Raw genomic sequence first — 27,593 nt, forward strand, 5'->3', positions numbered from 1 at the left:
GAATCCAATCAAATACTGAGAGAAAACTAAGGTTTGTTTTCTTGCCATTAAGGATTTGAAAGAAGCTCTGTTCCTCTATTGACTTATTCTTGAAATTGTTCTATCCACAGTAGACCACCCTTTTACAGTTAGATCTGAGTGCTGTTGTATCTTTGACTACTTCAGACCCCCGCCCTCCTTTCTTTTGATGTGGTAATTGCTTATTCTACACCTTTTGGGGTCAGAGAGAGGAAGTAAAACTCATCCTCATGGACCAGCATGTTGACAGCCTGTTACGTATGTGACCAAGTGTCAGGAACTGGGGTGAGGTGCAGATGAGAAGGAGCATTCCTGCTGTTTTCCTGTGTTGAAAGTAGTAGTTAAATAAGAGAGGGCAGCAAATTGCCTTTGATATGTGGCTCAACTGTTCAGGGAAAGATAAGAACATTGAAAGGGATATAGGACCAGGTACAGTCTGGTCTTTTACCAGAACCTTTGACCATTAAAGGTTATCAAGGAGTTGAACCTTGGGTTCTCAACCCTGACCACATTAGAATCACCTGGCGGGGGGGGCTTTAAAGATTTTATTTATTTAATCGTGAGAGACTCACACAGAGAAGCAGAGGCAGAGGGAGAAGCAGGCTCCATGCAGGGAGCCTAATGTGGGACTTTATCCGCTGACCTCGGGGTCATGCCCCGAGCCGAAGCAGATGCTCAACTGTTGAGCCACCCAGGACTCCCTGCAGGTGATTTTTTAAAAATATTTTTTATTCACTTATCTGAGATAGAAGAGAGAGCATGAGCAGTGGGGTTGGGCAGGGAGAGGGGAAGCAAACCCCCCACTGTGTAGGGAGCCCGACACAGGACTCCATCCCAGGACCCAAGGACTATGACCTAAGCCAAAGGCAGACAGCCCCTATCCCCTACCCCACAGGTGATTCTAATGCAGATCAAATTGTCATCTCATGTTCAAACTGGCCCATGAAGCAGGCAAGATGGGACAGACATGAGAAACGCAGACTATCCTACCCCACCTGGACCTACTGACTCACACCCTGTGTCTTCACAGGATAGTCCAGTGATTCTTTCACAGGAAGTTCAGAAGGCATTGCTTATGTCAGCCCAGTGCCAACACTGTTGCTCTGGAAGGACTGTAGTGTCTCCTTGCCTCCCTGGGCCATGGCCAGGAGACCCAGTCCTCAGATGGGCACCGACAGCTCTGGGAGTGGAGCTTGCAGGGCCGGTTTAGGCTCAGGGGAGCTCCTTAGTTTAGAATGCGCAGCTCCCCTGGGTCTGCTGCCGCTGAGCTCTTCTGGAACCACAACCGTGGACTCATAGTGCCATTGAGTTGTGGGGCTCTTCTCATTTTTGCAAGATAGGCTATCAGAGCTAGAAGTGGAATGAATCAAGGCAAGAAGGGGCTGTGGGGAAGGCTGATAGGATCCTCACCCCGATGGGAAAGTGCCATATATACAGAACCACTGTCGTTTTTAGTATTTGAAATAATGTATAAATTGCCCCAAACTTTCTCTTACTCTAGACATAGTGTACTCTCGTAAATACAGCTTGGCAAGGAATATTAAAGTTTCCCAAACCATAAAATGTTTCCACTGCCTTTACAAAGGACCTGCAAATGATGAGAGAATAAATTTACTGAATGTCCTTTATTGTTTCCTGGCATACTTCATTACCCCTAAGATAGGAGAGGGACTGTTTTGCTACTCAGCGGCCAGTGGAGGGCCTGGCATGCTATAGGGCAGTCTGAAGTTTCCTGAAACTGTGAGCTTCTGTGTAAGGCAATGAACAGGACAGAGAAATCACCTTTGGCTTGCTATGGCATCTGTGCAGTGAGCCCAGAGTTGTTGATACTTTAAGCCTTGCAATTCACAAATGATGCAGCTCCTCTCATGTCCCTAGTGGAATTCAGAGTCAGTTAACCAACCTGACTCCTGGCCTCCATTTTTCTGTAAGTAGAGTGACACCATTCATTCAACTGACATTTATTCTGCACTGTTCTGGGTCACGTTGAGTCAGGCACCAAGAACAAAGCTGCAGAGCCTGAAGAGCTTCTGGTTCTTCCACAAATAGCCTAACGTGTGACCTTAAGTGTTGTGATCAGGGAAGAGCAGAGGCCACTGAGGTCCAGAAGGAGATTTTTTTTTTTTTAAAGATTTTATTTATTTATTCATGAGAGGCACACAGAGAGGCAGAGACAGAGGCAGGCTCCTCACAGGGAGCCCAATGTGGGACTTGATCCCATGACTCCAGGATCATCCCCTGAGCCAAATGCAGATGCTTGACCACTAAGCCTCCCAGGCGTCCCTCGAAGGAGATTCAAAAAACACTGGGGATGCCAGAAGAGGGGATATCTGATATCTGAGCGGGCTCTGAGGGGTGAATAATTTTTTTTTAATTAATTTATTTCAGAGAGAGAATTGAGCATGAGAGGGATGAGGGACAGAGGGGGAGAGAGAGAGGATCTCAAGCAGACTGCTGAGTGTGGAGCCCAACGTGGGGCTCGATCTCATGACCCTGAGATCATGACCTGAAGATGAATCCAGAGCCAACTTGTTAACTAACTGAGCCACCCAGGCTTCCCTGAAGGGTGAATAAGTTGTTCCAAAAGAAGAGTGAGCAGGCATATGGGATGGCATAAGGTCTCCAAAAACTTATGTAAAACAACAGGTGCTTTCATAAAACATTTCCTTTTTTTTTTTTTTTTTTTTAAAGATTTTATTCATCCATTCATTAGAGACACAGAGAGAGGCAGAGACACAGGCAGAGGGAGAAGCAGGCTCCGCGAGGGAGCCCGACGTGGCACTTGATCCCAGGTCCCCAGAATCACACCCCAGCACCAAACCACTCAGCCACCCGTGCTGCCCTCATAAAACGTTTCCATCCTGTAATTAGGACACAGGTCAAGTGATCCGTTTATGTGTCAGCAGGTGCTGGGAAATCTAAGGAGATGATCCGCTGTGGCCCCTTGGCCTCACATCACAGTGTGTTATGATTCCATGATGGATTGTACAGCATTTTCTGCAGGATCTTGCACAACGTTTACATGCCCAGGCCTTCTTTCTTTCAGAGCCTGTGATTATGGACATGTGCCAGGCATATGGGAGACGGAAAGGCTCTCTAGCAACCAACATCAGGCAAGGTGGCAGCTCAAGTCCATCTTTATGTCTGGAGAAAACTTAGTGATTATAAAAGCCCAAATGTGTCTAGTCTGCTTGTTTTCGTGAAAAGATGGTACTTTGAGTTCAGAGAGTTGGATCTTGAGCCCATTCTCTGGAGGTAGTAGAGCTTATGTTGCAAAGAAGGCACGCTGAGGTTCCACCCAAAGGACACCTGATGCTTGCTGGGTCATGGTTTTATGGTTGAAAACACTGCGAGCATGTGGGCCTCCAATCACCTAGTGAGGGTGGACTCTGGAAGCGTCAACAGCCTGCCCAACATCTTTGTGCTAGCCAAGTGTGATAAGAATGCATGACCTTTCCACTGCACTTCTCTGGCTACCAGTCCATCAAGGACAGGTCCCTAGGCCTGTCCCACTTTCCTGTCTGGTTCTCCTGACTCCCTGAAGAATGTGCACAAACATTCTAGAGAATGTTGAGCAAAACCTTTATTGAATGTGCTGTGCGATATCAGCAAAACAAAAGCATGAAACAAGTCAGTAAGGAGGAGTTATGGCCCTAGAAAGCCGATATCAGGGAGGAGAGGACAGAGGCAAGTGCCATCTGGGGAAATACGCATTGTCAACCTTGGGCAGAAGCTCAGACACCCCCCTCCCCCGGCCCCTGCCACTCCCTGTTTCCCATTATGTCTCCAAGATGGAGAATCTCTAATGAAAGTCCCACAGGAACACAGAAATTGTTTTTGGCAAGTTGGGAAGGCCAGTTTGGGTGGGAGGAGCACTTGCATTAGAAATTGGTGTGGTCAAAGCCACAGTCACCCCATGGCTGGTTGAGAGCACATCCCAGTTCTCCCCAGAAGGTGTGGCCTAGGAGAAGGGAAGTGAGAACTTAGCCCAGCCTGTTCCAAGACTTAGGGAAGAGAGGACCATGCCTTCCATCCCCTTTCTTTCTCCTGCCCTCAGGATGGTAATAAGATGTCAGAGTGGGGCTCTGGGAGAAAGAGTGAAAGGGGAAACCATTAAGATGGGCTCAAAAAATGGTGTGAGAAACAAGAAATTGCCTTTGAAATCCGAGGGATTTCACAGGAGTGGGAAGACAACGGGGAGTGGAGGTTGAAGGGCAAGCTGGTGAACCTGCCTATTTGGTGTGTCCCTCTGCAAAGAACCCCAGGAATCTAGATGGAGATGACTTTGGAGATTGAGGACAGTGCTCACTCACCAGACTCAACTAGCAGTGTGTTCTGGCAGGCCGTGGCCAGCACCATGCCCCACTGGGCTCTGGTCCTCTCTATGGCTGATTCCCACTTGCCCTCCTGGCAGAAGCACCTGGGAAGATAGGTTCAGCTCATTCCCCCCATGGTCACAAGCCATGTGACTGACTCCTCTCAATAAGCTTCTATCAGACACACCCTAGATGACTATCTCATGGATGAGTAAACCATACAGGCTCAGCTACTCCTACCAAAACATTTCCATTGTGTTGGGGCCTCAAGTTGGGAGGAACCTGACAAAAGATGAGAAAGTTGGTTTTAGGGATCCCTGGGTGGCACAGTGGTTTAGTGCCTGCCTTTGGCCAAGGGCACGATCCTGGAGACCCGGGATCGAATCCCACGTCGGGCTCCCGGTGCATGGAGCCTGCTTCTCCCTCTGCCTATGTCTCTGCCTCTCTCTCTCTCTGTGTGACTATCATAAAAAAAAAAAAAAAAAAAAAAAAAGTTGGTTTTATACCCCCTGCTGTAGACGAAAGAATGGTGTAACACCCCAGAGGGCAGGAGACATATTCTAGCCATGTACCTGGTCATATATTTACTTGTCTTAAAAGGATTGGTATGCTCTATATGCCACCTTTGTTCCAAAAACTACTTAAGGCTACTTTATAAAAATCCACACAACACAATAAAATGCAATTTTTTTAAAAGTGGTTTAGAAATCAGCACAAAGGGAAAACAAGGGAAGGACAGCCAAGAGGAAGCCAGGTATAAAGTCAGCCCAAGAAGCACCTGCTGTGAGAAATGCAAGTAGTCCGAACACAAAGGAGGCAGGTTCTGACCTTGCATCCAACTTAAAGCCATGGGTAGATGGTGAATGCTCAGCTCTTGAGCAGGTGTTTGACTCCATGTTTCCCTGCCAAGTGTGTCCAAGCAAGGTGACCTCTGGAAAACATGGGAATGAGTCAGAAGAGCATTCTTTAAAAGTTTGCAAGGGAATCTTGAGAGTTACATGGATCCACTCCCAGCCAAGGTAGGAGTCTCCTCCATCACATGCATCCAGTCATGGAGCTTCTGCTGTAGCAGCTCTGAAACCAGAAGATGTTGCAAGGTACTTTTCAGAGAGTTCCTTGTAGGGCCCTGATGTCTGCCTTCCCTTTGATGAAGTTGCAGATAAACGGTTCTGCTTCACAGGAGAGTCCTGTTCAAATTTGAGAGGGTGAGTGTATTTGTGTGTGTGTGTGTGTGTGTATGTTAGGTGGAGGGGGCTGCTCTTAGCTAGATGATTTTGTGGTAGGCTGAAAATTGGCCCCCTCAAAATATCTGGCCCAAAGATATCTCTGGAACTTATAAATGTTACTTAATTTTGAAAAGGCCTTTTATAAAAAATGTGATTAAGTTAAGGATCTTGAGATCACCAGATTATCCCTGATTATCCAAGTGGGTCCTAAGTGCTGTCACAAATGGCCTTATAAGAGAAAGCAGGCTAATTGACACGCACATAGGAGGAGGTGATGTGGAACTGGAAGAGATTGAGAGCTGGAGAGCTGTAGCTATAAGCCTTGGAATGGCAGCAGCAGCCGCCAAAAGCTGGAAGAGGCGAGGAATGCATGCCCCCCTAGAACGTCTGGAGGGAGCATGGCCCTGCCAACACCTTGGTTTTGACCCAGTGAAACTGGTTCTGGACTTTGTGCCTCTAGATTTGTGAGAGAATGTGTTGTTTTAAGCCACCAAGCTTAATTTGTTACAGCAGCCACCGGAAACTACCACAAATTTCTGGGCACTGTTATGTTCTTCTCTGCCTTTTTTATTTATCTGTGTCGTGCCGGGACATCATCATTCAATGTGCTGGCTGAACACACTGTGCTAACCCTTCCAACATATTCAGATACATTTCCTGCTGGGCTCTTAGAGTCAATTTAGTTGACAGGCATCTTCTATGGTTAATATGAGGATAAAATGACTTATTAATTATAAAGCCCTTAAAATAGTACCTGACTCAAAGTAAATATATAAACATAATATATATATATATGTATATACACACACGTAAGTCATATATATCATACATATATAGTGCCTGGCTCACAGTATGTATAAATATTTGTCAAATGGGATAAATGAATAGGATAAATAAATAGAATCCTGTTTTGGATCCTGGGGTTCTTGCTTTTGTACTGCTTTTCCGCTGTTGGCTCTTCAGGAGCCAGAGACCATTTTAAATTTAGTCTGGTTAATAACATTTCCCTTGAGAATATGTTCCCAATTTTGTAATGAAAGGTTATGGGTAGATGTGTTAGATACCAGAAAGAGACAATCCAAGCTTTAGGGCTCACAGCTGTTCCACTGAGAAAAGTCTGCAGTGAAATGCTCATTTCTTTCTACAGCTTCTTCCCTTGGAAACAAAGGACTAATATTTAAATCTAGTCCTGTTCCTGTGAGTTCTGTATTTAAAAACAAACAAAACAAAACCCAACCTCTCTTCTATTTAAAGAACAGTAAATGACCCTTCTCTCAACAAGGACAGGTGGGTAGACCCAGGGCTGCACTGTTAGGTGGGGGTGGAGACCAGCACAGCCCCAGCACCCTTTCCTCCCCCTTTAGACTAGGAATAGAGGCCAGGGTTTTAATCCTGATTATGTCAGTGTCTACTTGTGTGACCTTGAGCAAATCCCTTTATCCATCTAAGCTTCAGTTTTTTTCATAGAAGACTGTGGTTTTTAAAAAAATCTTTAACTTATTGATGCCTTTTTGTCCTATAAATATCTAAAAAAAAAAGAAAAGAAAAGAAAAGAAAAGAAAAAGAAAGAAAGAAAGAAAGAAAGAAAGAAAGAAAGAAAGAAAGAAAGAAAAAGAAACTTTGGGCTCTTTGTCCCAACTTGGTTCAAAGTGCTTCAAACACTCTGATGGTAATCTTTTGACAAAAGACCACTTGCCTATTTTCTGCGTGCTTTATTAGTTTATGATGTGTTCTCGTACACTGGGTGCTTTTTCTTCTCTGTTTCTGGGTGGTGTTGAAAACTCCCCGGCAGCAGTGGACTCTGTCAGAATAGCCACTGTGTGATCATAATGGATCAGACCTTATGAGGCAGGTTGTCTGCAATCACTTGAGTGCATATGCTTTTCAATGAAAGTGGGGATATCTGAAAGTTATTTGTCTGAAAGATTTTCAGAGATAGCAAGTGGGGGAGGGGCAGAGAGAGAATCTCAAGCAGACTCCCCGCTGAGCACGGTGCCAATGCATGGCTCCATCCCACTAACCATGAGATTATGACCTGAGGTGACCTGACACTCAACTGAGCCATGTAGGTGCCCCTGAAAGTGATTTAATTTTCAGAGCTTCCAGAGGATTTTCATATAAATACCCTATGGTGTTAGAGCATATCTTGATTTCACAGGGGAGGAGAGATGGCTTGGAAATCATAGACATCTCTCTAAAACACCAAGCACCACCGATACCTTGTAACTTCCCAGTATAACTGACTAGTTCTGCTGTCTCAGAACTAGTTAAAGTTAAAACTTAACTAAAAGTTAACTAACTTAACTTTAAAAGTTAAACAAACTTTTAAAAGAAGTCAGGGGAAAATCTAATAGCTGTAAAATGTAGGTGGTGGGTATATGGGTTTTCCCTGTAGAATCCTTGCAACTTTTTGTACCTTTAAAATTTTTTTTTAAAGATTTTATTTATTTATTCATGAGAGGGAGAGAGACAGAGAGAGGCAGAGACACAGGCAGAGGGAGAAGCAGGCTCCATGCAGGGAGCCTGATGTGGGACTTGATCCTGGGTCTCCAGGATCACGCTCTGGGCCGAAGGCAGGTGCTAAACCGCTGAGCCACCCAGGAATCCCTCTTTGAAATTTTTCATAAAAAATTTTGAAAAATGCTCAGGGAAAGATGAACCCTATAGAAGTGGAGTATAGGGCGGGGGAGAACTAATCACTCCTTCAAATGCACCTACTGTGCACCCATGTGCAGCCTCTCTGCTCTGTTCCTGGAGTCTTACCCTTTGTTGGCTCAACTCAAGGAGGGATGTAATAAACTACACACTGAAGGGACACTTAAGAGCAGAGTTGGATCAGATAGGTCTCCTCTGCAGTCCTTTACCATACCTTGCCCAGCCCTTAGCTAACTCATGTTCACGGACACTAAGGAAAGGGGTTTCTGACACTTGTTTGTTTATTTATTTAAAGATTTTATTTATTTATTCATGAGAGACACAGAAAGAGAGGCAGAGGGAGAAGCAGGCTCCCTGTAGGGCACCTGATACAGGACCTAATCCCAGGATCCCTGGGATCATGACATCAGCCAAAGGGAGACACTCAACCATTGAGCCACCCAGGCCTCCCTCTGACACTGGTTTTATGTACATATATATATAATTTATTTACTTTTATTTTTAAAGATTTTATTTGTTCATGAAAGAGAGAGAGAGAGAGAGAGAGAGAGAGGCAGAGGGAGAAGCAGGCTCCACACAGGGAGCCTGATGTGGGACTTGATCCCGGGACTCCATGATTACACGGCGGGCTGAAGGCAGGCACTAAACCACTGAGCCACCCAGGGATCCCCATTGACACTGGTTTTAAAAAAAGTTAGCAGATACTTTTTCAGGTGCTCAAGAAAAGAATGGGATATATTGTATATGGGTTAAATTAGTATGGGGCACCTAGGTGGCTCGGTTGAGCATTTGACTCTTGATGTCAGCTCAGGTCATGAACTCAGGGTTGTGAATTCAAGCCCTGCACTGGGCTCCACGCTGAATGTGGAGACTACTTAAAAAATAAACAAATAAAAATAAATTACAAAACCGGTGCTGTTTATCTTCACTTATCTGAGTTGCTGGTCAAAGATTAGAGAAGCTGTGATCAGCACATCATATTGTCATTTTATCTAACACTTAATTCTTTTTGGTTGTATGCCTTTAAACCATGTTTTGCTCCCTCTTTCCATTTACTGGCTCTATCCTGTGGGTATTCTGCTATGTCATTCCAACTGGTTTTGTTTTTTATTTTGGATCCTGACATTGTGTTGGCTTCATGATCCTTGTGATGTTAACAATTCCTGAGGCCCTTCATTATCCGACCTTACATGGCTTCCTGATTATCATTTTTAAAACTCCCAGTACCCAAACTCCATCCAGGTGTACAGAATACTCAGTTCCCTGCACATGTGTTACACCCTCTTCCCTCTAGGACTTGGCATGGGTGTGTGGTTTTCTCCCTCCAGGGACACTGGAAAGTTCCTTTCCTTTCCTCTTCCTTTCTGAGGACCTTCTGGACTTCTAAGACTGGAACAAGTGTTCCTACTCTGCATCTCCCTTGATTCCAATGTTACCCCTTAACAGCACTTATCACCCTACACTGCCATTACCCTCTCATGTTTGTAAATCTATTGTTGCTCTGTAAACTTTTTTTAAAAGATTTATTTATTTATTTTAGGTGGGGGAGGAGACAGAGGAGAGAGGGAAAGAGAGGAGAGAGCAAGTGAGTGTGGGAAAGAGGGGCAAAGGGAGAAAGAATCTCAAGTGGGCTCCACACCCAGCATGGATGGAGTCCAAAGTGGGGCTGGATCTCCTGAGATCATGACCTGAGCTGAAATCAAGAGTTGGATGCCCCACCAACTGAGCCACCCAAGTGCTCCACTGCTCCATAAACTTTAAGAAGGCCATTCACCACTGCGTCCATGCTGACACACATACTACGGGCTCAATAATTCCTGCTGCATGAATAAGTGAATGAAATGGGGAGAGAGAAAAGGTGCTACGTATCAATTTATCCAGTATTGGCTTTATCGAGATAGAGTTTACCCCTATAAAGTAGACAATTCACTGGTTTTAGTTATTTATTTTTGGATCAGCCATTTCTAAAGAGTAACTCAGTCACAGGGGAAAATATTGAAGTTTATAAAAAATTTACAAAAGCTTAGTTTATTCTGACTTTATTAAGAGAAAAATGTTTCTGTTGTAAGAACATAAAATACTGTTTTAAATATATTTAGAGCCAATAACTTAACATTTAAATTAAAAAGATATAAGCATGTCAAAAGAATGAAACAAAGGTCTTATTATGTGCGAGTCTTGCATTCATGCTCTTCCCTCAGTTCAAATGCTTACCTGAAGGGGTCTACTTGCCGGAGTCTACACTTGCGGGGGTGGGGGGGGGGGCACCTCACTCCCTAAGGCAGTGTCCCTGTGTCTGTTTCTGCCTGTGTCTGTGTGCATATATATGTGGTTTGGTGGTCTCTTATATGGGGGGTGGGGGGTGGGGTGTCATAGTGTTGGGGGTTTCCAATGCCATAACCATTGCTTTCTTTTTCAGGAAGTGTATCCAAATCTTTGCCTCATTTGCTCAACACAAATGAGGAGCTTGCTTTGTACTTTATGTCTTCTCTTCTTCGGACGCAGTTGGTCATGCCACAAATAATAAAGAATCCAACTGTGGATAATAAAAGAAGTATTTAGAGTGGCACATTCTGCTGAAAATCATTCAACAAATCCGTATTTGGGCAGGCCCTGTGCTATGGGAAATACGTATTTCCTCACGTATAACTTCCAGTCTCTTCCAGAACCAATCTGTTTACCAGGCTGGGGAGTCAGGGATAAACACACAGGATGTGAATATAAGACATGGACAATATAAAACACGAGGTAACATAAAGGAGCAGAATGGTTTTCAAATGGTTGTGACAGATGATTTTGTTCTCCTGGCCAGAAATTACAACTGATAACTCAACAACTAGAAGTACCTGTGGAAGTCGGGGCAAAGCGGTGCTGACACAGTCTAAGGAGAGCCTGGACATGTCCACTGTGGTGTTGAACTGGGCTCTGGGAGGCCAGTGGGAGTGAGTGCACAGACTCGAGGTTTTGGAAAGTTTTCCCTTCATGGAGAAACAAAGAGGACTGGCTGTGTGTGATGAGGTGGAGAACAGGCCACTCTAGGCCCTGGGGAGAGCATAAGACATATTTGGAAATGAAGAGAAGAACTTAGTAGAGGATGCGGATAGCAACATGACAGCAGAGAGGGAATTAGAACTGGGATATTGAGGCCCACAAGTAAGCAAAGAGAAAACTAAAAGACGTTCCTCAGAAAGAGACTAGAGACTAGAAACTCCTGTGTCGGCAGTAAGGCAGATGAAAAATTCGGAGGGATTCCAGAAGTGATGCTTTATGAAGATTTAGGTGGCACCAGTCTCTGGGCGGAAAGCTGTGCGGAGGCTGTTATAAACCTTTAGGCAGGAGACAAGAGCTGCCTGAGGTCTGAGTGATAAGGAATGTTTCTAGAGAAAAGCATCAGGAAAGGATTGTGTTTGGGTGGGTAGAGGGGGGTGAAGTGGAGTTGGACTTCAGAGGTAACAGCACGGTCATGGCAGCACCGCCTGGAAGGCAGTGGAAGGGTGCAGTGCCTGGGCTGAGCTGGAAATGCTGGTCTGGGAGGCCTACGTCCTGGGAGAAAGGGTCCGTGCTGTGGCACTGCCATCACACTAAATGCGTGAACAGCAAGAGAGAAGAGGAGGACTGAGGACGAGTCAAACTAAATGACCTGACAGACCAGGCAGCCTGTTTTAGGAGAAGGGGTTCTGAGTTAGCTTCCAGAGCCAAGCTAAGGGAGGAGGACTCTAATGGAGAGCTGGCAACCAGCTTCCCTTTGAGTTTTAGGAACATAGATTCAGGAGACTACAGGAGAAAGAATGTTTTATGAAGGAAGGTGGTGAAACAGGCTGGGACCAACAGTTCTAGAACAGATAGCTGTATGTGTACGTTTGCAAAGGGGAAGGAGCCACATAGTAGAGTGAATAATGAAGGTGCAGTGTCTGAAGACCTGGAAAGGAAGAGCAATGACCCAGCATTAGGGGAGCCTGAGGCCACAGGACCCACAGGGGGCCACAGGAGGTTCAGAGCTGGGCTGTTTCCCTGCTGCTTCTGTGCTTTCCTCCCCACCTGCACACCTCTGAGTCTGCTCCAGAAGTCTACAGCCAATACAGGAGTCTGACTGTGGCCCAGGAGTCTGACTGTGACCAGAGGGAGGAGGACACTTACAGGGAGGAAGATGAGCACAAGTCCAGGAGAGGAGGGAGGGAAGAAGGAAAGACAAAAGGATTTCTGGATTGAAAGAGGAAGGGAGCTCAAGGAATTTGTAAGGGGCTCAACTCTCAGCAAAGTGAAGGCAGACATGGGAGGAAGGAGCATGGAAAGTTCCAGAACAGTGTGATGGGAGGTTCATTGGAGGTGACCACGGAGGCAGAGGAGCAACACCGAGGTCTAGTTGAGGCTCTGCAGCTCTGACTTGGGGAAAACAGATGCTGAGATTCACCCAAATGGCTCTAATAAGGCATGTCTGGTAAAAGGGCAAGAAGCTGATGGTTTTAAGGGACTAATGGTGATGAATCCACAGCTGCCTACATGTGTAGGTATGGTTAAACGAGAGGCAAGTGGAAGTTGAGGTCAGGGGACTGGAGGTGAAAAGGCAGCCTAGAGCAGAGATGGTGGAGGGAGGCAGCAAAATGCCACGACTGGGGGGTGGAGGGTCCAGATGCCAAGGGAGCAGAGTTCAGAGTCTGAGGTCTCAGTACGAGTGGTGTGGAGTGCAGGTATTGGGGAGGTAGAGAACAGGGTCCCTAGAAGTAACACAACAGAGAGTGGATGTCCTTGAGGTGACAAAGAATGAAAGGGAAGGACCCTGAGATGTGCACTACAGTCCTTGCACGGGACGCAGGTGACCCAAAGGCAATCGGGTGGGGGGTGTGGCATGTAAGGGCATCTTATTTTACAATGACCTTTGTCTCCGAGAAGGATGCCTGTCTGAATGTGTGAACATTAAGAGGCTTTTACCTTTTCAAAAGTCTTGAGATTTATAGATGGCACAATCACTTCCCATATCCCATTCCATTCTCTGGAAGAGGTAGACCATGGTGCTTTCCATCAGTAAGCCACCCAAGATGGCCAGAAAGGAGAGCTTCCGGCTGATATTCAGGGTCACTGGAAAAGAAAGGTAGCTAATAAGTTCTTGAGAGTTTAATTAAGTGATATCAGCATGTAAGTTCTGTGGCATCATGAATGGAACTGTCTTATAAAGTTGTTTTTAGAGAGTCTCTATTTGTTCGTATTAGCCTGTGCTGATATCTTCTCCCATGGTTTCATCTCTAGAAAGAAACAAAGTGTGTTCTTATAACAAAAACACTAGGCTTCTCCTGAAATCAAGACACAGATTTTCATGGAGAAAATAAAAAATAAATTCTAAGGTTGTAAAGAGGTTAGCAGGAAAAAAAAAACAGAGATTTCTCAGTTTTACAGCTTATAAGATGAGAAGCATTTGGATAAAAAGTACCAGGTTAGAGGCTCATTTAAAATAACCCTTCTCACAATGGATGGGAAAAATGAAGACCCCCAGGGCTGCTCATCCCTTTGTTGTAGAGCAGGTTCTGTGCTTCCTGGCTTGATAACTGGTAGGCCGGGTACATTTGGACAAGTCATTCACAAAGTGGAGGTAATAATGACTCCCCTACCAACCTTGCAAGATGGAGATAATGCACATGAAAGCATCCCAAAGACTAAAAAATAGTATGTCATTACTTTGAGCAAATACGGACTCTGTGTTATGTATAAGGCACTAGAGAAATGTCAGGCATTGTTATTATTCTATGAAGAATTCCAGTGTTTTAACAGGGTTTATAAAACTGTGTTGGAGAAATAGGACTTTAGGCTTGTATGTGGGGTGAAAGCTGAAAAGACAAGAATAAAAGATAAACATACCTCTAATTGCCTGAAAATTTGATGTAAGGACAAATACTTTAATGAGTCGGAGGCACAGGGGCGTGTAGTCATGCTCCCAAATGACAGCTGGAATGAGCAAGAGCTTTCCATAGCTGGATAATAATAATGCTTTCAGCAGCAAAGTGAAGTTGGGTTTTTTTTTCGCTGTCATTGGTCGTTCTATCCACAGGAAAGTAAAAATGCCAATAAAAAAGGCAGTTTGTTCTAAGGAGGGAATGGAGAACAGAAATATGAATGTTGCTATCTAAACCATATCTCTCTAAAAACAAATAAACCACAATTCTGAAATACAACTTATTAGCTGTCTTCATGAGAACTGTTTCATCAAGATGAAATTTTCTTCCCCCCACCATTACCCCTCCTTCTTTTTAAGTAAATAAGTCCCGCCTGTTGTGTCAAATCCTGCTGGTGTGATTGCAGAAACATATTTCAGCAGTTCACTCTTGAAGTATTTCATGGACCACTGTAGTCATCAGTTCTCTGAAGTTCTTTCTAGGAAGTAAGGTTCTATTTAAACATCTTCAGTGTTTTTTTTTTTTTTTTTTTTTTTAAATTTTTATTTATCCATGATAGTCACAGAGAGAGAGAGAGAGGCAGAGACACAGGCGGAGGGAGAAGCAGGCTCCATGCACCGAGAGCCCGACGCGGGATTCGATCCTGGGTCTCCAGGACCGCGCCCTGGGCCAAAGGCAGGCGCCAAACCGCTGCACCACCCAGGGATCCCACATCTTCAGTGTTTGAGATCTCCACAGAAAGATTAAAACAGGAGTAAAGAGGAGGTTTTTAAGTCTGAAAGATGGGACCCACCCTAAAAATTACACATGAAGGTGTTTTTCTTTGTTCATTCATCCACTATTTACTGAATGCCTATTATCTACACATTTTGAATCTTGTTAACAAAATTGGAAACTTCCTTACTCATTTTAACAAACCTTCTGAGTGCAATTCCTTAACCTTCCAGAAAGTATTCACAATCTGAGTCCAGACCAGAAGAAGCCACAGTTCCACTGGCTTCAAAGAAAAGAGCACAGTCTGTTCTGTTCCCATTAACTAGGAATTTAACATTTCTTTCAGCTGTGATATTATGTGTATTAAGATGGTTAGTCCTCTGATTACCCGACTGTGTATGTTTTGAGTGGTCTGTCCCAAATTCTATTTTTCCCCATAAGCTGTGTTATTCAGGTTTCTGCAGAACTAGGCTTTTTTCTGGAACTTATATATCAAATTATAGGAGAGACAACTGTATTTTTCCTAAAATGTTGTATAACCAAATAGAGCCAAACTAAAAGGTTCCAAACATAGTTGATTAGAATCAGTAATTTTGGATGGCTGACCTACATGACATTTGATATATCCCTCAGGGAAGATATCCCATCTCCCTGCAAAATAACTCAAGGACTTGTCAATTGCAAGGATCTGATTAAATAGGCAGATTTTATAGTCTGGATTTGGACAAAAAAAGCAACAAAGACCTCCTTAACAATCTAGCAATAGTGGGCTGCCTCCTGTCACTGGAGATACTCAAAGCTAGATCATGTTGCAGAACTGAGAGGATTTCTCTCATGGGATAGAGGGTGGACTAGATAACCTCCACATCTTCCTAATTCAGAACTCAAGAGATGTATGCATCTGCACCAGCCCTCTGGCTCTGCACAATCTTTCCCAGGACAGATATCACGGAGCCTCTACTCCTGAGGCTTTCACTGATCAGATGGCTCGGCGGGACCTGCTACCTGCCTACAGGGTGCTGCATGGAGAAAAATCTGGGTAGGGATTCCAGAGAGCCACCTGTCTCAGTGGCAACACTAAACTGCTGCGGGACTTTGGGGAAATCACTTGCCTTCCCCATGATCTGGGGGACTCCAGGATCATGCCCTGGGCCAAAGGCAGGTGCTAAACCACTGAGCCACCCAGGGATCCCCTCAAGGATGTTTTTATTTATTTTTATTTATTTATTTATTTTTTTTAAGGATGTTTTTAATATTATCATGTATATCTGGGAATTCTTAGTATATAAATTTTATTTACTAATTTTAAAAGAGATGTTATTTTTATGAAATCTCTACACCCAACATGGGGGGTTGAAGTCACAACCCTGAGATCAAGAGTCACTTGCTCTCCCGACTGAGCCAGCCAGGAGCTCCAGGATATAAATTTTAAAACCTTAGAACTGCATGAGAGGATGAAGGGAGTAAGAGCAGAAAGAGAAGAAAATGGGATAAAAGAAGACACAGTTCAGAAACATGACACTGCAGTGGACTGGAGGCTTGATATTACTATAGTAATATTTCCTTATCATCAAGGAGTTTTAGGGCAGCCCAGGTGGCTCAGCGGTTTGGCGCCGCCTTCAGCCCAGGCAGGGCCTGATCCTGGAGACCCAGGATCGAGTCCCACATCAGGCTCCCAGCATGGAGCCTGCTTGTCTCTCTGCCTCTCTCTCTCTCTCTCTCTCTCTCCCTCTGTGTGTGTCTCTCATGAACAAATAAAATCTTTTTTTTTTTTTTTTTTTAAAAAAAGGAGTTTTAGAAGCAGAGAAGCACGGAAGCCAGTAAGTAAGGAAATAGTCACATAAATCTGTACAATTCTGACCTAAGTCACAAACTGGAATTGTGAAGAAAAGCAATTCCTGGAACACCTGGGTGGCTCAGTGGTTGAGTGTCTGCCTTCCGCTCAGGGCGTGATCCCTCAGTCCTGGGATCGAGTCCCACTTTGGGCTCCCTGCATGAAGCCTGCTTCTCCCTCTGTCTCGGCCTGCCTCTCTCTCTGTGTCTCTCATGGATAAATAAATAAAAATCTTAAAAAAAAAAAAAAAAGGAAAGAAAAGCAATTCCTGAACTTGAGGAATTTAGGGGCAGTAGCCACTTTCCCTGTATGAAGTCAGATAAATAAGTGTTCCCTCTTAAACAGATTGTATCAGTTCAACACAATTAGCACAATACATTGCATAATGCCTAACAATTATCAATCTGTTTTAAAAATGGGACCTAGGGAATCTTTAAATTATACACAAGAAATTAAATTGAGGGATTTTATCAACAATATTATATATACCTCAAAACACTAACTCTACTCTGCTAAATATAGTCATTTCCATAACACATGTGTGGTAACAAATAAAAAAGTAAGAAAGCAGACAATTTAGACACATTCACCTAGTAGGTTAGTGATAGAACTGAATATTTAGTCTCAAGTCTGGTATTAACCCCCTCTTCTTGCCAATGATTAAGACTACCCACCTTACCTCTAATCAGAATAGTAGTTACTAGTTAACTAAGAATAGAAAGCATAGCTTTTTCCTACCTAGAGAAGCAATTGCAAACATTCTATAGAAATCCCATTCTTTGGCATATCTGATGAAGTCATTAGGATCAGTGTTCTGGTTTGAATCTTGAAGCTGCCACCATCTCAGGTATGCTTCACAAAGCAAACAAAATATGCAGAGTTTTCCATGCATCTGGTGGGTCAAAAAGACAATGCCATGCATTGGGTAAAGAAACAATTATATGTAATACCAAATAGGCACAGATATAGCTAAGTATTTGTGGTTTTGAAGAACCTCCCATCTCATAGCTTTTTAAATTCAGAGCTGCCCAATTAAGTGTATAATTGTGTTGTCTGTATACCAGTGGTTCTTCATCAGCAATGTCCATCAGAATCACATGGGGGAGATTTTTCAGACTGCAAATGTCTAGGCCCCAATCCTGATTCAGAATCTTTGGAAGTAATCCTAGACATGCAATTTTGAAACAGTTTTGTGGGGAAGGAGGATTCTGATGTATACCCCTAGTTAAGAATCACTGCTTTAAATAGTAGTTCACTCGTCTCTATATTTTCAACATCTGTCCTATACACAGAACCAAGCACAGAATTTATGTGACTCATGGATAGGTGGAAGCAGCAATAAGAATAGAATTAACCTGAAGATTCTATAATACCTCACAGGAAACTATTAGTCTGAACACAAATTTTTAAAAAAGGGCCCTATGCCTGATGAGTATAAATTAATATATCAAAGAGCATTTAAAAGGTAGAAAATCCATTGCAAGTTCTAAAGAGTCTGAAATTTTGGCAAAAATAGAAAGTACCAGGCAACAAGAGTTGGCTTTTTATTTATTTATTTAAATTTTTATTTCGTTATTTTTAAGTAGGCTCCATGCCCAGTGTGGAGCCCAATGTGGGGCTCAAACTTGCAACCTGGAGATTGAGACATGAGCTGAGATCAAGAGTCAGATGCTTAACTGAGCCACCCAGGAATCCTAAGAATTGGCTTTTTTTTTTTTTTTGGAGAAGAATTGGCTTTTAAAAACACATTACTTTAATGGGGCACCTGGGTAGCTTAGTCAGTTGGGTGTCAGACTCTTGATTTTGGCTCAGGTCATGATTTCAGGGTCCTGGGATCTGAGCCCTGCATCAGGCTCTGCGCTCAATGTGCTCGGTTTGCAGCATGCTGGAGATTATCTCCTTCTTCCCCCCTCTCTAACCCCTCGCCCCCAGCACACACATGCATATACTTTCTTTCTCAAATAAATAAATACAACCTTTTAAAAAATTTTTTCTTAAAATTACTCCATGGGTTGAACTTTCTATATCAATAGAAAGTGGGGAAAAGAAAGTGTGTGCAAATGCAATGTAGCCCAGGAATAGGTATCAGTGTGGACTTCTGAGAGGTTCTTCTAGTTGGCACACTGGTTCTTCCCGGCTCCACTCTGGAATTACCCAGGTTGTTTTAAGAAATACTAATACCTGAAACCATCCCCAAAGATTCTGATTTAACTGATTTTGGGTGAGGCCTCGGCTTGGAAGGATTAACTGCCACCCCTCCCTCTCTCCCAGGTGATTCTAATGTATACCAAAGTTTGGGAATCAATGCTCTAGCAATTTAAAAACTGCCCTGGTTATATGACTTAAGGGTGGAGGGAAGGAATTTCCTTAGTAGAATATGAAATGCAATAAACTGTTTAAAAATATTTCTCTTTTAAAGTTTGCTTACTTCCTCTCAGTATAATTCTCTCCCTACTTTGATATATTTAAGTTTATTGTTAGAAATATTTGGTGTCTTTTTCAAAAGGTAGCCTACTAAAAGGCAATCCAGATTATGGTTTGTCAGTTTCCTTCTAGTTAGCATATTCATGAATACTCACTAAACATTGTGTACCTGTTTATCAATGTCTGTTATTTCTAGAAACTTCCAGACTTGTTGGGATAAAAGACCCATCCTCATTAGAATTTCTTTTAAAATAACGTTCTTTAATTCTGCTCAAAATTATTATTCTTTAAAAATGTAAAAGCATCAAAAAGTGAAATTAGAAAATAAAAAAAATTATAACAACTTACGTTTATTTTAGTATTGAAAAGAATATGCCTGTAGGCCTGGGCTTTGCATAAAATAGCATTAATCAAGATGATAACAGGATCATACTCGATATACTTGTCTACAGGTTTCTGGCAGGATTTCTGAAATAATGTGAGATTGTATTAGAACAAGCAAATTCATACATTCTGAAATATTAAAGGATTTCAAACTAGAGAGTCTATTTTGAACTTGTATAGCAATAAGGACATATCAGCATTTACTTAAGTTAACTTCTCAGATACAAAATGTTTACCTATAGAAGCCCTGGTTTCAGAAATGACTATCATCTTCTAGGCTAGAGATAGTAATCTCTTAATCTCATATGTAAGAAGCTAAAAAGATATTTGATTTAAAGACTGATTTTAGGTAGGAAAGTATCCCAGAAAATCCTACTTTCAATTTGTAGGAATTGTTATAAAATAAATAAATAAAAAATGAATAAAGTACTTTCATTGAGAAATTGTTCCCTGTTGGCTGGATGGCCAATTTTGTGGTTCTTGAAATGTGATCTGGAGAAAGGGTTTGAGAAAAGTAACCCTATGCCCAGAGTTTCTGAGAGCTAAAAGCAGGTAAAGAGTGTAGCACAATGTCAACAATCTGGGGGTGGCAGATACCTAGAGAAGCTTGTTTTTTTTTTTTTTCCTTCAATATCATCCAGACTATGGAAAGAAAATGTCTTTCTCTGTGACAGTGAAGACACTGGAGGATCCTGAGCTGTACATAAGGACGTGGGTTGGTCAGCTTGGTTCTAGGCTAGTGAAGTAAGACTTTTGGGTTCTCAATGACTCCTATGAAATTGTCTTTTTTTTTTTTTTTTGGACACATGTGATTACAATGTTATCAAATGGAACATATAAACACAGGTGTACAGGAACAAGCTCATCAGAAATGTGACATTTGAAACAGTTTTGGTTACAAAAGTTGCATCAAGGCTACTATTCTAATGGCTACAATTCAAACATAAACATTTTGAAATTTTGAGAAGATAAAATGGAAATAGAAGTGATAGATATGCAAACATACTGGGATGGCCTAAAACTACATCAAAATGCTAGGAAAAAAATGAAGTGTGCTGAAAAATATTAACCCTGCACTCCAAATGTAAAGAAAAAAATCACTTCCAACTTAAAGTGTTTCTCCATTCATGTCATCTACAAGAAATGGGTATGTTTTTGAGTCATCAAGTGAACCAATGAAGGGAGATGTGCTATTATCTCAAATTTAAATCCACCTAATGAAGCTGAGGCATAAGAGGTTAATAATTTTGCAGTTTCTCAGCTGAGTGAAGAGTAAACAGGGTATAAAGAGAAACAGAAGCCACAGAATCAGAAACCCCACACATGATAAAGAGCTGTTTTCTGGACACCTCCCTGTGCTACCTGTGTGGAAAAACACTTCCTCTCTACAAACAACACTGCAACACTAGAGATGCTGCTTCATTGTAAAATGAAGCTGCTGGCTGGTCAAGGGTCTTTTCTCTGTCCTTTAAAAGTTTCCTAAAACCCATCTCATGACACTGCAAGTCTACGCCAGGATTTAGGCAATTTTTAGAAGGAAGTAGGCAGAAACCAGCACCGGGAGACACCGCAGGCCATATTTTCCCCTGCAGTCACTTGTCTGACAAATATGTTTGGAGTGGCTACAACATTCATTAGAACAGCTCTCTTTGCTTAGCCGTTTGTTTGGACCAGGCACTTTCAAGGTGTTAGATTCACTCTGAGACATAAGTCTCTATCCTTCAGGACCTTATAATTTAGAAGAGGAAGGTGAGTAAGCCTGCTACTGTAAGCGGCAGCTTATATCACCCTGTATAATGGAATGAACACAGAACACAGGGTGACACGAACCTAAATAGAAGTGGCTTCTGGCCTCATGTGCTATGTTACCTACAATGCCCATCTTCCCCTTCCTAGCATTCTGAATATTTTATAAACATTGAGAATTCATTAGAGTCTGCTGGTTTCCTACCAGTTTCAGGCTAATTTTTCCTTGTTCTTCTTCTATTATTCACTTTTTCCTTGAGTGCTTCTTTCACCTTAAATGTAAGGAGGGAAACCATATACAAATGTAGTAAAACATTTTAGTGGCAGATGACAACATTTAGATATGTTTTCTGATTTTGGCAAAATTGTTCCACTTACTAGACAAATATCCTGAAAGAGAAAGTTGTCCTCTAAGAAATCCCTACAGCACGGGTACCATGTATACCCCAGAAACTCCTAACTTCTACCACCTTTATCTCACCATGGATATAGATTACTTACTGCTGTTATGTTCTTCAGTTCTCTAGTGAATCCTATCTCTTTTAGAATATAAACTGGCCAATATTTTGTGGATGTTCTTGCTGTTTCTTCCTCCCCATTATCTCTAGGGCTAGCCCCTTCCCCACTCATTCTCAAACCTGTTTCATTTTAGCTCTACAATAAGCAAAACACATATCTTGAAAGTGGAACCCCCTACATTTTAAAATCCTAAAGGGCAGGACAGTGTCTTATTCATCTTTGCATCCAGCATCTAAGGGTAGAAGCTGAATACTGTAGTATATGAACAGACTTGAAGTTTAGGAGAATCTCAAGGGAGTCTTGATTTGTTATCATTGTGAATTTATCAAATATGAGCATATAAAATAGTCTAGGCAGTACAGGATATCAAAAGTACTATATCTTTACACGTAATTATACTAAACTATTTAAAGCTGGACGAGAAGGAGTGGCTAAAAGCAAAGGACATACTTCCATTAGATGGAGAAAAATTAGGGAAACACAGAGGGGCAAGTGGGAAGGAATGGCAATGGAAAAACAGGAAGAGCAAAGAGAAAGAGAAGGGAGATTCGGCTGAGAAATACAGGGAGGAGATCAGGCTGAGTGTACTGCTGACTCCAAATACACCAGCTAAGAGACAATGTATGAGTTACCAGCTTATAGAAACTCTGGCTATTTTTTCAAAACATAAAGCCTGATGTCTATAAACTTTTTACTTTTTACTCTCATCACTGGGGAGAACCTTCATAAAATTATTTTACAATTTAATTTTCTTTTTTAGATTTATTTACAATTTAATTTTCTGAGTCTAGAATCAACTAAATGATTTTACCTAACTAATGCCACTATGCATATTAGTATGTGTTATCATGATAAAAATGAGGATATTACACACTCAATGTCATCAGGGAATGTCTGTATACAATAATGTACTGTTGCACCGTTCAATATTCCAAACAGAATTCTAGAGAAGCCAGCTCCGATGATTAGAAGGATTTTGCTAAATGCCAATGATTTAAAAAAATAAAGATTCATTTATATCATTAAAGATCACTAACTAAACTGCAGAGACAGTTACAGCTTTATTCACAGTTATGTGATTGTCATCTCTAATACTGATCATTGAATTGGGCCAGTCCAGAAGTCATTATTTTTAGATGCCATATATTTTTACTGTTCTCTCCCTTGTACCAGGTTGGCCAAGGATATGACCATTTAAAAACCTAAGAATGGTTCATTCATCCAGCAAATATTTATTGTGTACTTACTATGTGTCAGGCATGTCTTGGGTGAGCCAGCTATATTAACAAATAAATTATACATACTCTTTGTCCTTGTATGGCTTATATTCCAGTGGGGGGTGGGGAGACAGGTAATAAATAACAAATAAGCCAACTGTAAAGACTATTCAAAGATGACAGGTGCTATGGGAAAGATGCAGCAGGGAGAGGTGATACGGTGGTACACCAGACTAAGTAGGGGGAATCATTAATAGGGTGGTCAGAGTAGGCCTCTCTGAGATGTTAAAAATAAAAATAATTGAAGGAAGTGAGGGAGGAATTAACCATGTTAGACACAGTGCAAAAGTCCTAAGGAAGGAAACTGGTTTAAGAACTATCAGGAGGCAATGGAATTGCAGTAGAGTAAGGGAAAAGTAGCAGGAGACTACACGGGCCTTACAGCCAGTGCAACTCTGAGTGAGATGGAAAATCACTGGAAGGTTTGGGAAAGCAAATGACATAATCTAACTTACATTTTAAAAGCCACAGTTTGGCTACTGTGTAAGGAGGCTGAAGAGGTGCAGGGGTGACATAGTTTAAGAATTAGGATAATAATCCAAGTGAGACATGATGACAGCATGAATCATGGTTGTAGAGGTGGCGGAAAGCAGTGGATTCGGAACATAATCTGAAGACAGGGCTGACAAAATCTGTCAAGCAAACAAGGAATGTGGAAGAGGAATCAAGTATAACTCCAAGGTATTTTGGACAGGAACTAAAATAGTAAAGTTACCATTAACTGTGAAAGTTAGATGTAACTATAAAAATCCAATTGGAGAGATCAGGTAGGTAGCTGGATACTTGTGTCTGGAGTTGAAGGAACAGGTTCAGGCTAGAGGTTTAAATTTGGGAACTGTCAATGGTTTAGATGGAATTTAAAGCCATGAACCAGAATGAGCTCTTCAAAGGAGAGTGTGTAGACAGACAGAGGCCCAAGAACTGAGACTTAGGGTACTCCATGTCTAAGAGGTTGAGGCAGGTGAGGCAGGACCAGAAATGAGATTGAGAAGAATAGCCAGTAAGATAAAACCAGAAGAGTCTGGTGTCCTGGCAAACGCACACAGTGTTTCCAGAGGGAAGTAGTAAGGTCAAATGCTGCTGACAGTTCACTGAGAATGGACTATGGGATTTAGCAAAGTAGATGTCAGTGATCATGATCTTAAGAACAGTTTCTAGTGAAATGGTGGGTGGGGAGAAAGCGTGTCTGAAGTTGATTCAAGAGAAAGTAGGAAAGGAAATAAACAAGTACAAATCTCTCTCTCTTTTTTTTCTTTTTCTTTTTTTTCCAAATATCTCTTAAAGGACGTTGCTGTCAAAGGGAAGGGAAATGAGGAGGAGCTAAAGGAGCCAGTGAGATGAAGAATGTGTGTTTTTTTTTTAATTTAAAGAAAGACTTAGTACATATACTGGTGGGAATGATCCAGAGGAGAGCAGAAGAGTATTGCTGCAGGGATGTCCCTAAGTAAATGGAAAAGGATGGGTGGGATCTAGTTGTACAAGGGCACACTGATTTTAGATTTGTGGACAGCTCATCCATTCTAACAGGAGGGAAGGAAGACAGAGTGTATGATAACAGGTGGTAGTACTAGGTTTCTGTGTTTGCAAAGCTTACGGAAGTTCTCTTTCTCTCTCTTGTTTTTTAGCAAAGCAGGGTATGGGAAACCTGAGAGGTTTGTCAGGATGGTTCATCGGATTGGGAACATGAACAGATTAGTAAAATGTAACTGATGGCCAGATGGCATCAAGGGCTACATGAGGTTAGTGGTCATGAATTTAGATGTTTTTTCCTCAGTTGAAGTATAGCTGCAAGGGTGAGGAGACAGATCAGACAGTATGTGGGATTTAATCAGAGTTGAAATTTTGCCAAGTGAGGGAAACCACTTGAGAGAGGAACAGTGATTATGTCAGTTGACAACAGATTAAATAGGTACACATTCATGCTTTGTCTACTCTCATATATTATTACAGGCCACGTTTTTCTCACGAAGAACATTATTAGAAAATCATCAGGAGGTCAGAAATGGGACAAAAACGGATTGACTGCCTCTTACGCGGCAGGTTCTTTGCTAATACCTCCAGAAGAACCTCCAACTTTGGGACCTTTTAAATATTAAATTATTCTCTATAGACTACGAACGTATTGAAAGCAACATTTTTACTTCATCATTTTTGGGTTTCGTATCACCAAACGTCAAGCTTAGTGCTCTGCACACAACACATACTGTGGATTCAATAACCACAAAGGATGAAACCTGAAATTCAGGAAAGTTTGATGCAGGTTATGGACCATAAGGATGACAATGTTTATCTATGAAAGGGAGAATGTCTAAGACCTAAAAAGCCCGGGCGTGAACTCCAACGTCAACATAATCTTCGAGGATCCGTTCGCAGCGTTAAGTCTCACCAGCACACCGCTGTGGGATGGTGAGTTACCACTATAGGTAGCCAAGTAAAAGCTCCACTGATCCCGGGCAGGTATGCCAAGCATCGAGCTGAGGACTATATGGGAGGGCCCTGAGACTCGTTGATTTTTACTGTCCTAAAAAGAGGCTATATAGATCCCATCACCTCTCACGGTCCCCAGATCCCGCGGCGCCATTTTCTGCCCAAGGACACCCCACTCTGACAACTCACGCAGATGGTTATCTTCAGCACTCCGTGGTTATAGTCTCGGTACAACTCCTTGGCCTCCTGGTTGCATTCGATGCACCTGTACTGGCAGGGCGCCGAGGCAGCAGTAGGCGCTGCTGTAACCCCTTCCGCATGCCCCTTGCCCGCGGCCACCCCTTCTGGGCTCCCCTTGCCTGGCCGTAGCCCACTCCGCCCACCCGTGCCCATTTCCACGCAACTGCACCCGAGAACTTCCGATTCAGTGGCGGGGTGGGTGCGTGGGGGCGGCGGGGAACGTCAGAGATCAGACCGGAAAGCCCGTCCCCTGCGGTGCTTGCTGGGATTCGTAGTCTCGGTCCCAGAGAGGGAGCTGGCGGCGGGCCGAGCTGGGACTACAACTACCAGCAGGCAACGCCACTCCCCCTTCCAGCCCCCTTGCCACGGCCCACCTGCCCGCCGCGGGTTCAGGCTGAGAGGCCGCAGCGTGCGGCGAGGGCCGCCGCACATGCGCCTTGAGGAAAGATGGCACCTGCCGGCTGCTGCTGCTGCTGCTGCTGCTGGGGCGGCGCTGTGGCCGCCGCCGACGCCGTCCGGCGCGTCCTGGTGCTGCTGTTGCTGGGGGTCCTGTCCGCCGGGCCGCGCCCGGGCGCCCTGGCCACCGAGCACTACTCGCCGCTGTCCCTGCTCAAGCAGGAGCTGCAGCACCGGCAGCAGCAGGAGGCCCCCGCAGGCGGCGGCTGCAGCCCGCAGTCCGGGGACTGGGGAGACCAGTACTCGGTGGAGTGTGGCGGTGAGTGGGCGGCGGCGGCGGGCGGGCGTGCGGGTCGCCGGGGGCGGCAGGGGCGGCGGGGCCGTGGGGACTGCGGGCGGGCCCGGGCCTCGCCGCCGCCAGCCGCCAGCCGCCAGCCGCCAGCCGCCAGCCGCCGCGCGGCGTGTTCCTGCGGGAGCCGGCCCCGCCGGTGTCATGCTGGGGCCGCTTCCCGCCGCTCGCGCCCGCGCGGCTGCGCGCCCTCCTGTCGTAGCCGCCGTGGCGAGGGTGGCGAATGGGGAAAAGAGCTGACAGCGTGTCCCTGCGGCCAGAGCGGCCCCTCCGGAGGCCTGCCGAGTTGGAAGGGTGGACGAGGAGATGGGCCCCGAGGGGGCCGGGGCAGCGAGGGGGCGACGGACGAAGGAGGCCCGGGCCCCGCGGTGGGGCCGGTGCCCGGACGGCGGAGCCCGGAAATCGGGTTTTCTGACCTCCCGGGTTGCTGCCTGGTATTAAACACGACCTCTAAAAATCTGATGCCTGAGAGAGGAAGGGAACCAGAGAGCGAGCCCATTTGATCTGCTCGTTGACCTCTTGCTTCCAGCCATTGAAGACGGCCCTGTGACCTGCCCGTGTCTCCAGAGGGCAGAAAGGGCCGCGGGCCTCGAGCTGTGCGCCTGGGATCATTCCCGAGGATGGGCGCCGTTGCCCGCACTTTAGTAAATCGCGGCAGATGCTCAGGAGCAGACTACGTGTCCGCAGTTTCTTTTGTTTTGTTTTGAGATCCTCCAGTGGGTCTTTCACCCTTCCCATCCCTCCCCTTCCTTTCCCCTTGCCGTCCTTTTCCTCTTCCCCCGAATTCCCTGAAGGCTTTGCTTATTTAGCTGGGTCTGCCCAGCTCCCCAGAAGCCGGCTGGTCCCTTCCACGGCCTGACAGCAGCGTTCTTTACTATTGTGTAACTCGGAAGACAGTAAGTATTTTTTGAGTTGAGATGAAATGTCAAAGATTAGCACACTCTGATTTCCTTTAAGCACAATCTGACTGCCTTAAGGAAGCCTCACCCGTTGGAGGGTATGTGACTTCTTTATTTTGTGGTAGGCCTTGGCTAGTAACGGCGTAAAAAGCATGGCCTGCGTTGCAGGGTGGGAAAGGGTCGGCTTTCACCCCTGACGCCCCCTCTGCGACTCTCTGAACAAGCTAATTGCTTGTCTTTGCAAAACTGCCTCCTCTAAATTGAAGGCACTGTTACCTAATTAC

The 27,593-nt window shown here is 43.9% G+C and overlaps 2 protein-coding genes across 9 annotated transcripts in view; one reads left to right on the forward strand and one right to left on the reverse strand.

Moving 5' to 3' along the window:
- Positions 1-10,238: 10,238 nt before the first annotated feature.
- Positions 10,239-25,910, reverse strand: ARV1 (ARV1 homolog, fatty acid homeostasis modulator). The gene is made up of 6 exons (XM_026008681.2): positions 25,615-25,910; positions 19,421-19,540; positions 17,387-17,540; positions 14,066-14,290; positions 13,145-13,291; positions 10,239-10,751 (listed from the first exon to the last, which is right to left on the reverse strand). The coding sequence occupies exons 1-5, from the start codon at positions 25,816-25,818 to the stop codon at positions 13,149-13,151; spliced, it is 846 nt and encodes a 281-aa protein (XP_025864466.1). The 5' UTR covers positions 25,819-25,910; the 3' UTR covers positions 10,239-10,751; positions 13,145-13,148.
- Positions 25,911-27,593, forward strand: part of TTC13 (tetratricopeptide repeat domain 13) — a 78,730-nt gene continuing 77,047 nt past the window's right edge. For 4 of the 8 annotated variants that reach the window (XM_072755996.1, XM_072755997.1, XM_072756001.1 and 1 more), the window contains exon 1: positions 26,043-26,380. In XM_072755996.1, the coding sequence (XP_072612097.1) occupies positions 26,096-26,380 (285 nt within the window). In that variant the 5' untranslated portion in view covers positions 26,043-26,095. Of the gene's footprint in view, positions 26,381-27,593 lie in introns of all 8 variants that reach the window. The other 4 variants (XM_072755994.1, XM_072755995.1, XM_072756000.1 and 1 more) reach the window with 3 other exon arrangements.

The sequence above is a fragment of the Vulpes vulpes genome, chromosome 4, assembly GCF_048418805.1.
Source record: "Vulpes vulpes isolate BD-2025 chromosome 4, VulVul3, whole genome shotgun sequence".
In the NCBI taxonomy this organism is placed as follows: Eukaryota; Metazoa; Chordata; class Mammalia; order Carnivora; family Canidae; genus Vulpes; species Vulpes vulpes.

Excerpts from the sequence above, each read along its gene's own strand:
- ARV1 (XM_026008681.2), bottom strand. The coding sequence starts at position 25,818 with ATGGGCACGGGTGGGCGGAGTGGGCTACGGCCAGGCAAGGGGAGCCCA. Across the intron at positions 17,541-19,420 it reads TTTTCAATACTAAAATAAAC|ATGCATGGAAAACTCTGCAT; the intron begins GTAAGTTGTTAT and ends TTGACCCACCAG. Across the intron at positions 13,292-14,065 it reads AAATTTTCAGGCAATTAGAG|TGACCCTGAATATCAGCCGG; the intron begins GTATGTTTATCT and ends TTTCTTTTCCAG.